Genomic DNA, 10,622 nt, shown 5'->3' with positions numbered 1-10,622 from the left:
ACGCCCAGCACGTTCTGCAGTGGTTTTGTTTGTTTTGTTAATCCTCGCCGGACGATATTTACCACTGACGTTTAGAGAGAGAAGTAGAAAGAGAGAGAAACATCACACACGGATTGGCTGCCTCCTACCCCCGCCCAGACCGCAACTGAGGGAGGTGTCCTTGACCAGAATCGAACCTGGGCCCTTCAGTCCCCCAGGCGGTGCTCTAACCACTGAGCAACCGGCCAGGGCAGCCCCCAGAGAGTTTCAGGTGATCTGGGAACATGAAACTAGGTACGTGGCAGAGTGGCACCGCCAGGGGGCGTTGGTGATGGACTGCTGCTGTGTTGGGAAACAGGATTTTTGGGACATCCCTGTTGTGATAAACCTCTAGCAAAAAGGTAAATTTAATTCGAAAAGTTGTAACTAGTGGGTAAAAGGTAGGCGGTTGCAGTTTCTTTAGTCGAGATATGGTTCATATGAGATGACGTTATGAGAACACTTGTTTGTAAACTAGCTGACTAAAGCTTATTTTGTGTGTCTGCTGTTTTTGCAAATGATTACATTTTATTTTGAAAGATGTTTCCAGGAAATAGGATGCATTTATTTTTACTGATCCATTTTACCTTTATCATTTGATATTATTTTTTAAAAAAAAACACACCCACATTTTGTTTTAATGTTAGCAGTCACAGAAATAAATAGCACTTTCCGGAGGACTATTCCATGCAACTGTTATACTGTAATATTAGCTGTTTTATAAAGAATAAAGAAGGGTTTGGTAAGAACAGCATGAGAGTAACAGTAATCCCAAAAAATGTTACCTCTGACTTCCCTATTTTCCCCCTTAAAAAGTATTACATTCATTCACAGTTATTTATATTATAGTATAAATTATATAACAAGTTGCTTTAAATTTTTCTGCCGACTTTTATAAGACTTTCCTATAATTTTATAAAACTACACATTAAAAAATAAACCAGGCTTTCAGAATTTTTGCTTAACTGAATGGCCGAGTGGCTGACGCCAATTCCGAATGATACTTAGTTTGTTCCTTTCATTCTTTTCCAGGAACTATCAATAGAGCAAGCATGCTAATATTGAATAAGGCAGCAGGAGTTTTTTCTAAACCATCAAAAAGGAAAATTTATGAGTATTTAAGAAGTTCCAATTTTCATCCTGGGAAAGCATTTCTGCACAAAGTCGTGTTGGGAATTGAGACCAGTTGTGACGATACGGCAGCTGCTGTGGTGGATGAAGCTGGGAATGTTTTGGGAGAAGCAATACATTCCCAGACTGAAGTTCACTTAAAGTAAGTAGACACTATCTTGGTAGATTCCACTTCTTTTGGAAAGTGTAAAATGAAATAGTTCTTTTCTGTTTATCTTGTATAAGAGTTAAATTCCAGGAGCTAGTTGCTCCTCTTGTACAAAAGCTTCTAAGAACTGCTGTTGTTAGCCTCCCGCCCTCAGCCTGGCCCGTAAGGCTCTCCACAGTAAGGCTCGGACCCAGCTGATCCCCTTGCCAAAAAGACACCGAGCTTGTTCCCAGCTCCAACATTCATCCATGCTTTCCCCTCTTTTGTTCACCTGTAAGTTTCGTGTTCTCCACTGAAGGCCGAGGAGAGCCTGGCTTGACTTCCGGCCTGTGTGAATCACTGGAAAGAACAAATGCTATTCCTGTTTCTAGACACAACTCATGTTGGCACTATAATAACAATATGCTGTTGTGTTAAAGCATGGCAGGTGCAAGGTCTGTAGACCCGGATGTCCCCACCAGGCAGGGTACAGAAATGAAGGGGCTGGAGAGAAAGTGGAAAATACCTGCAGGGCGTCACTACTCAGTGATTGCCATGCAGGACTATTGACCCTGTGCTGTTGGATCAGACTCCTCGAGAGAAACGTGACTGTAATATCTCCAGGTTTTTAAAATTAGTCCTAATTCAAAATGTGTTGAGGTACTGTACAGATCAAAAACACCTTGAAGTCACTAATTTAACAACATCTGAGTAGTGAAAAAGGTTGATACTTTGAGATCACAGACGTGTATTTGGATCATAAATTAGGCATTTGGTACTGGCTGACTTTAGGCACGTTCCTTATCCTCTTTTATCACGCCATAAAGTGGGAAAGCTAACTGCCTTATAGGGTTGGGGGAAGTATAATAGGAATAATATAGAAGATGATAATTAGAAGTACTGATAGCCCTCTCATGTGTATGTGATACGTAAAAGGGACAGTGAAGTACCAAAAAGTCCTTGCTCTCAGGAAACTTGGCCTAGTCTCTAAGACATGGTATACAGTGACCCTTGGACAACATGGGTTTGAACGGCATAGGTCCACTTATGCATAGATTTTTTTTCAGTAAATATATTGGAACATTTTTTTTTTTGGAGATTTGTAACAATTTGAAAAAACTTGTAACCGAATCACATAGCTGAGAAATATTAAAAAAAAAACAAACAAGAAAAAGTCATGTCGTGACTGTATAAAATATATGTAGATACTAGTCTGTTTTATCATTGACTATCATAAAATATACACAAATCTGTTCTAAATTAAAATTTGTCAAAACGTATGCATATACTTACTGCTCATGGCGCCATGTGCAGTTGAGAGAAATGTAAACAAACGGAAAGATGAGGTACGAAATCATAACTACGTAGAATCCACTGTAGTATGTGCTATACTCCTGTCATAGTTTTGTAGCCCCTTCCTGTCGTTATTGCAGTGAGCTCTGATGTTGTGAGCATCTGCTTAAAACGCGGCGTGGCTCTCATTGCCTCTCCATAAGCAGCTCATCCCCAGGAAAGTGTGTATCCCAATCAATGTGACCTCTGCGGGTTCCTCACCTAAACCCTGGGTAGCACCCTGGGACCCGTGCGACGTGCCGCGAGTGAGGAGCAGAGGACAGTCTCGGCCTGACAGGGAAAGCTGGCATGCTTGGTCTGGATCTAGACATGCTACCAATCCAAGGCCCAGGAATCCAGCGGAGGGACCATCATAAACAGAAAGGAAGCTTGCGAGGCCGCCGCTGCAGCCGTGCCAGCCTGGCCCTTCGTATGAAATACCATTTATCTCGTGTGTCCAGTACTTGGGTGCCCAGCGTTAGTGCTGTGTATCAATCTACAATGTTCTGTAGCATATAAGGCAGTATTGATGTGGGCACTGATAGGCGATTCATCTTGTAAGCAGACAGTATGAACTTATGGTATCAACGACGGCAGTACAGTACTGAATGCAGCTTCTCTTCCGGAGGATTTTCTTCATAGCGACTTCTTTTCTCTAGCTTCCTTTATTGTAAGAAGGCAGTATGTATTACATACAAGGGAGTACCCATACAACTGTCAGCTGATTTCTCAACAGAAACTATGCAGGCCAGAAGGGAGTGGCAAGAAATATTTAAAGTGATGGATAGCAAGAACCTACAACCAAGATTACTTTACCCAGCAAAGCTATCATTCAGAATTGAAGGTCAGATAAAGAGCTTCCCAGATAAGAAAAAGCTAAAAGGAGTTCACCACCACCAAACCAGTATTATATGAAATGCTGAAAGGTATCCTTTAAGAAGAGGAAGAAGAAGAAAAAGGTAAAGATACAAATTATGAACAGCAAATATACATCTATCAACAAGTGAATCTAAAAATCAAGTGAATAAATAATCTGATGAACAGAAAAAAAAAGAATGCAGTATGTAATACATACACCAAATATGTGTTAATTAACTGCCCATGTTATCAGCAAGGCAGCCAGTCAACAGTAGGCCCTTAGTAGGAAAGTGTTGGAGAAGTCAAAGTTATCCATGGCTTTTCGACGGCACGGGGTTGGCACCCCTGAGCCCTGCATTGTTCAAGGGCTGACTATTAAATGGTCATTGCACGCTCCTACTGAGGATTTTCATTTTTTTTATTTTTATTGCTTTCAGAGAGGAAGGGAGAGGGAGACAGAGATGGAAACATCAATAATGAGAGAGAGTCATTGATTGGCTGCCTCCTACACGCCCCCTACTGGGGATCGAGCCGCAACCCAGGCATGTGCCCTTGACCGGAATCGAACCCGGGACCCTCAGTCTGCAGGCTGACGCTCTATCCAGAGCCAAACCGGTCAGGGCAGGGTTTTTATTTCTGTTTATATACCCAGCAGATCTTCAACATCACATATTTAAAGGTGTGTTCTTTCTGAGATTTGGGGTGCATGTTGCAGATCTTGTATTCAGTGGCTGTGCTTCTCTGCCACATGCTGGCACGTGTTTTGCCGGCAACTTCACCTCCTACTTCTTTACTCTTGACGTTCGGAATGCTCATCCACTGCTTGTCCCACACAGACCCAAAACCAAAACTCCCAGCTTCATTTCGGATCGCAGGCTGTCGACTGTCCTGCCGTGGCTGCCAGTGCAGAGGGTCTAAAAATAAACTCGTCTCCTTCACTAAACGGGCTTCATGTTTCCGTCAGTCTTTCTCTTCTCCCAGTCATTCCAGCTCCCGACCTGACTCACCTCCGATGCCTTGGCCTCCCTCCCCGGATACCCACTTCGTGATTACAGTGGCCCAGGCCTCTGTCCCTTTCTTTCCATCCCCACAGTCACCCAGTTTAAGATGTAATCACCTTACCCTTCTGCGGCAACTGTAACATCTTCTAAAATCTTCCTACCTGCAGAGAGATCCATTTTTCCAAAGTCCAGTTTCATCTTGTCCTTCCCTTGCCCGAGAGTTCTTCCTTAGCGTGCTTCTCGCGCTTATTTTGGCGATTTCCTTCAGCGACAAATTTTGTGCGGAGACACTACACCCCGAATCACTGCCGTTTGGGTTCCAGCGGCTGCATCGTAAGACACGTTTGAAAATAGGTGACTGACCTTGTGAGCTATCTAATGATTGATTTGAAAACATGCCTTCAGCTCTCACATACAATTTTTCTTCCCGTTTTTACAATCTTAAAAATTACAAAAAGCTTTTTTAAAAACCTCTTTCAGAACGGGCGGTATCATTCCACCAGTAGCTCAGCAGCTTCACAGAGAAAACATCCAGCGGATAGTGCAAGAAGCGCTGTCGGCCAGTCGAGTCCCTCCGAGCGAACTCTCCGCCGTGGCCACCACCACCATGCCCGGCCTCGCCCTGAGCCTGGGCGTGGGCCTGTCCTTCAGCCTGCAGCTGGTCGGCCAGCTGAAGAAGCCCTTCATCCCCATCCACCACATGGAAGCTCACGCGCTCACCATCAGGCTGACCAATGAAGTGGCATTTCCCTTTCTCGTTCTCTTGATTTCTGGAGGCCACTGTCTGTTGGCCTTAGTCAGAGGAGTTGCAGATTTCCTGCTTCTCGGAAAGTCTCTGGACATAGCGCCGGGGGACATGCTTGACAAGGTAACTCAGATTAATTTCTACCTTATTTTCTGTCAAGGTGTCCGTGTCAGTTGAGGCGTGATGGCTGCACTAGTACCATTCATCTAAATATTTCTGAATGGTATCCCATTAGACCGAAAAAATACGTGTAGGGTAAGACAAACAGAAGAAGTAGTGCCTAGTTTACAAAAGATTCTTTTCTGCCCCATTTCAAATAAAATGTAGGAGGTTTACAGCAGCCCATAAAGGCTCACATAGTTCGCAAATGCAGTTGTTTTTTTTTGTTTTTTTAATTCTTTATTGCTTAGAGTATTACATATAGTATTATATATGTCTCCTTTTTCCCCCACTGACCTCTCTCCGGCCACCCCCATCCCCCAGCACATGCCCTCACCCCCCTAGTGTCTGTGTCCATTGGTTATGCTCATGTGCATGCAGACAAGTCCTTTGGTTGGTCTCTTACCCCCTCCCCCCCTCCTCCCGTCTTCCCTCTGAGGTTTGATGGTCTGTTTGATGCTTCTCTGTCTCTGGGTCTATTTTTGTTCATTGGTTTATGTTATTCATTATATTCCACAAATGAGTGAGATCATGTGATATTTATCTTTCTTCGACTGGCTTATTTCGCTTAGCATAATGCTCTCCAGGTCCATCCACGCTGTTGCAAATGATAAGAGTTCCTTCTTTGTTACAGCAGCGCAGTATTCCATGGTGTAGATGTACCACAGTTTTTTAATCCACTCATCTCCTGATGGGCACTTAGGCTGTTTCCAGATCTTAGCTATGGTGAATTGTGCTGCTATGAACATAGGGGTGCATATATCCTTTCTGATTGGTGTTTCTGGTTTCTTGGGATATATTTATTCCTAGAAGTGGGATCACTGAATCAAATGGGAGTTCCACTTTTAGTTTTTTGAGGAAACTCCATACTGTCTTCCATAGTGGCTGCACCAGTCTGCATTCCCACCAGCAGTGCACGAGTGTTCCTTTTTCTCCACAACCTCGCCAGCACTTGTCGTTTGTTGATTTGTTGATGATAGCCATTCTGACAGGTGTGAGATGGTACGTCATTGCCTGCAGTTATGTTTTTCATCAAATAGGACAATATATGTGAAAGGTGTTTTGTAAAGTGTCAAGTACTCTAAAAACGTGAAATGTTAGGCTATAGAAAGATAAGGACATTAGAGACGCACAGAGTTCTGTGGTTAAATGTCACCATTACCAGCACTACCACCACGCAGACTGCTGCTTCCTCTGTGGCAGGATCCTACAGAGACCCTGCTGCCAGCCGCTGGCACGGTGGGAAGCAGCCGGGCAGATTCTTATGGACGAAGTGGCCATTCTTAACTTCCAGCCTGTTTCCCATCCCCAGTGGAAGAGCCACAGTGGACGGGGAGGCAGTGCCGGCCGCTGTCGGTCGGGTTGTCAGAAAGGCAGGCCTTGCCATCTCCCTGACCAGCTGGCGCCCATGTTTGTAAAGGCAGACCATGTCTTATTCGTCCAGGTTTGGTGTGTTTTTGTTTCCTTTGCATCTTGGTTTCAAAGCGTGCAATTTTCTGGCTCGTTGTAAGATGTTGTATCTGTTTCTGGCAGGTGGCAAGAAGGCTGGCTTTAACAAAACACCCGGAGTGCGCCACCATGAGTGGTGGGAAGGCCATCGAGCATCTGGCGAAACAAGGAAATAGACTGCGTTTTGACCTCACACCTCCCATGCATCGGGCTAAAAACTGTGATTTTTCTTTCACTGGACTTCAACATGCTGTCGATAAGATAATAACACAAAAGGAAAAAGAGGAAGGTATATTTCTAATAAATAAAGGTGGACAGCCCTAGCAGGTTTGGCCCTGTGGATAGAGTGTTGGTCTGGGGACCAAAGGGTCCTGGGTTCGATTCTGGTCAAGGGCATGTACCTCGGTTGCAGGGGCCCAGGCCCTGGTCAGGGCTCTTGCAGGAGACAGCCAATCGATGTGCATCCATGTTTCTCTCTGTCTCTCCCCCTCCCTCCCACTCTCTGAAAATCGATGGAAAAATATCCTCGGGTGAGGGTTAACAACAAAAATGTAACGAAAGATGGACGGGAGTAACCCCAGACTGTGCTCTGTCTGCAGGCGTGGAGCAGGGGCAGGTCCTGGCCTCTGCTGCGGACATCGCGGCCGCTGTGCAGCACACCACCGCCTGCCACCTCGCCAAGCGCACGCACCGCGCCCTGCTGTTCTGCCAGCAGCGAGGCCTGCTGCCTCCGCACAACGCCGCCCTGGTGAGCGCCCCGCCTGGTGAGCCTGTCCCCCTGGAGTAGCGGCGCCCTCTGTGCTGAGGCTGTTCTGGGGGGGAAGTGGGGGGCGGCCCAGCCACCTGAGCACCTGAGGGAAGGGCTCTGGGCCGCAGCCAGCGCCGCCGTGGGCAGTGTGCGGAGTGAAGACCACGTCCCTTCCCTGTACAGGCGGCAGCGTTAGGGGATGTGTGCACAGCCGTGTGCCCAGGAAGCCCCGGGCGTCTGCTCGTGCATTTCAGAGGCTCCACGATTAGAAGGAAAGGCAGGAGCCGGTGGCATGGTTTTTAGGAAAATGGGCTGATTTCCTTAACACTTGTGCTCCTTGGATGAACTCCCTCGGTAAACCTCGGGTAACTGTCTTAAAGGCAGTTTTCTGAAAATTAGGAAGTGAGACGATATTTAGATGGCGGTAGATGCACAGACTGGAATATCAAAGGTGATCATTCTTAAAGGATTGTTTAAGAAAAAAGTGCTTATCAGTAAAAACTCCAGGGTCTAAGGCCGTGGTCGGCAAACCGCGGCTCGCGAGCCACATGTGGCTCTTTGGCCCCTTGAGTGTGGCTCTTCCACAAAATACCAGGTGCGGATGCACGTACAGTGCGATTGAAACTTCGTGGCACATGCGCAGAAGTCGGTTTTCGGCCTGGGCGAGTCTGTTTTGAAGAAGTACTGTTGATATTTGGCTCTGCTGACTGATGAGTTTGCCGACCACTGGTAAGGTATTATACTCTGACTGTCCTTAGAAAAAGGCCAGAGGAAAAGAACACAGAAACGAGAGGAGCGATTACACACTGATGTGAAGTGTTTTGTGGTATTTTTCTTCAAATCGTTATTCTGCAGACGTTTCACCTGCCCGTCACCCATCTGTCAGACGTGGTGTTTGATTGCATGCTGCTGCCGTTCCCAGGTTAGCTGCCAGCCTGGCTTACACCCGTACGTGACACCTGTTCCTCTTGGTCTTCTCGGTTCCTCCAGGTTGTGTCTGGAGGAGTTGCCAGCAACTTCTACATCCGAAAAGCTCTGGAACTTGTAACAAACGCCACCCAGTGCGCTCTGCTGTGTCCTCCTCCCAGACTGTGCACGGACAACGGCGTGATGATCGCGTGGTAAGCCCTGGGACACGCGTGCCTCCCTCAGCACAAGGTCAATATGAACCGCCCTTTCATTATGCTCCACCTTCTTCCTTTAACTCTGGGCTGCTCACGCTGTGAAATGATCCTGGTTTAGGAACGGGATTGAAAGACTGCGTGCTGGCGTGGGCATCTTATACGACACAGAAGGCGTCCGCTACGAACCGAAGTAGGTAGCACCATTCCTATCTTTACGCTAGTTGCATTATCAAAGTCAAAGCCGGGGTGTTGCTTTTATATGTGAGGTTTTCACTGATCTTCTGGTTACATTCATTTCTTTCATGAACCTATCAGATAGATACCTTACAAGAACTATGTTTGCTACAATTTCAAATTACAAAAAATCTGACAAATGACAGGTTAGGAACAGGTGATGGGTAAGGGTGATGGATTCCTTCGTTTGGAAACAGTGGAAACCAGGTCCCTGGCTGCCTTTTGCAGTGTCACATCCATCTCGGAACCAGCGAGGATGCTGGGAAACGGAAGGGAAATGTGCACCAGGCATCCTGGTGGGGACTGGGCTGCGAGTGTGCTCTTCCCCGTGCAGCTGAGACGCGGCCCAGGCAGCTGCGCTCTGCACGCCTTCCTCTGTCTCCCGGGTCAGAGCTCCAGCGAGGAGCACGGTTTCCCCGTCTGTCACCAAGTTCTGGGCTCAGTTAGTCCTGGACTCGTAAATGCAGGGAAGGATGGTTATGTTTCCTGACCTAACAGTTCTGTGTCTGTGTTGTTTCATCTGAAGCTTTAAACTTCTCCGTGTTGGAGTCCTTCACTGTCGCTGCATGAACCAGACTCTCAGGGCTGATTACAAATGAGCAGATTTAGCTGGTGGTGGCAGAACCGCCCCCCCGGCCCCGCCCCATGTCGATGGCCCAGCCTCTGGTGGAATCCACCGTCTGATGCCGTGGTGCCTCCCCTGGGCAGTGTGGACGCTGGAGACGGTGGCTTTCTCCAGGTTGGGTAACAGAGTGAAATAGCAGAAGTCAGAAGCCAGAATTATGAACTAAGGAAGAACAAAGAAAGAGGGTCGGATCTCGGCCTCTCCTGCCAGTAGCGACTGAGGAAGGCAGACAAGGAGCCAGCCAGGTGGTGACGCTCAGAGAGGAAGCAGTGGGAACCTGGGGGATGGGTAGGGTAGGAAGGGGTGCAGGTTTACCTTCAGCTACATGTGAACTATTTCGCCTTCTTAGCTTTATAGAGAATCATAAGACTTTTTTTGTTATTTTTCTACTTAAGTTTTTTATTTACAGTATTTGAGATGTGTAGAATTATTTCTTTCAAAACATCTCAATCCCAATGTCATTGGGTTGTATATATTAAATATGTGTAGCTTTTTAGAAATGTCAAATATACCTCAAAGTGGTTTTAAAAAGTCTCCACGTTTAGATTTATTAATGGAACTGGCCTTTCTTCACCCATTATTCTGGTTTGAGATCCTATTTTTATTTAAGAGCTACCACCACCTGGGATTAATTATAAATTAGATATGTATGTTGTTAGAATTCTAAGCACACAGTCTGTAGAACGAGGGACAGAGGAGGAAGCCAATGTTTGCAGTAACGTGATTTGTCTGACTCTGATGCAGATGTCCTCTGGGGGTGGATATATCCAAAGAAGTTGGAGAAGCCGCCATAAAAGTCCCACAATTAAAAATGAAGATCTGAGCCCGGCCGGCGTGGCTCAGTGGTTGGGGTCGACCTATGAGCCAGGAGATCCTGGTTCAATTCCCGGTCAGGGCACAGGCCCGGATTGCAGGCTCGATGCTCAGTAGGGGGCGTGCAGGAGGCAACCAATGATTGACGTTTCTCTCTCATCATTGATGTTTCTCCAGCGGTTCTCAACCTGTGGGTCACAACCCCTGAAAATACAATCCTGCATATCAGATATTTACATTACAATTCATAACATTCTC

At 46.4% G+C, this 10,622-nt stretch overlaps 1 protein-coding gene across 5 annotated transcripts; it reads left to right on the top strand.

The window, feature by feature from the left end:
• Positions 1–168: 168 nt before the first annotated feature.
• Positions 169–10,427, top strand: OSGEPL1 (O-sialoglycoprotein endopeptidase-like 1). Of its 5 annotated transcripts, none has more exons than XM_006767061.2 (8): positions 169–380; positions 1,051–1,291; positions 4,948–5,335; positions 6,905–7,109; positions 7,420–7,568; positions 8,559–8,689; positions 8,811–8,882; positions 10,296–10,427. In XM_006767061.2, exons 2-8 carry the CDS (start codon positions 1,071–1,073, stop codon positions 10,372–10,374), a joined length of 1,245 nt encoding a protein of 414 aa, XP_006767124.1. In that variant the 5' UTR covers positions 169–380; positions 1,051–1,070; the 3' UTR covers positions 10,375–10,427. The 5 variants fall into 5 exon arrangements, 3 of the variants coding, with proteins under 3 accessions (XP_006767124.1, XP_015421572.1, XP_006767123.1); XM_006767060.2 differs by having other exon boundaries at positions 176–273; XR_001514432.1 differs by having other exon boundaries at positions 174–273; positions 6,905–7,105; positions 8,559–8,882; positions 10,296–10,323.
• The last annotated feature ends 195 nt before the right edge of the window (positions 10,428–10,622 follow it).

This window comes from Myotis davidii, unplaced genomic scaffold, assembly GCF_000327345.1.
Source record: "Myotis davidii unplaced genomic scaffold, ASM32734v1 scaffold221, whole genome shotgun sequence".
Lineage (NCBI taxonomy): Eukaryota > Metazoa > Chordata > Mammalia > Chiroptera > Vespertilionidae > Myotis > Myotis davidii.
The sequence above is the reverse complement of the archived record's forward strand: the minus strand, read 5'-3'. Positions and strand labels throughout refer to the sequence as shown.

Bases quoted from the DNA above. Each gene is read 5' to 3' on its own strand.
- OSGEPL1 (XM_006767060.2), top strand. The intron at 7,569-8,558 runs GTGAGCGCCCCG...CGGTTCCTCCAG, and splicing joins CTCCGCACAACGCCGCCCTG to GTTGTGTCTGGAGGAGTTGC. The intron at 8,690-8,810 runs GTAAGCCCTGGG...ATCCTGGTTTAG, and splicing joins AACGGCGTGATGATCGCGTG to GAACGGGATTGAAAGACTGC.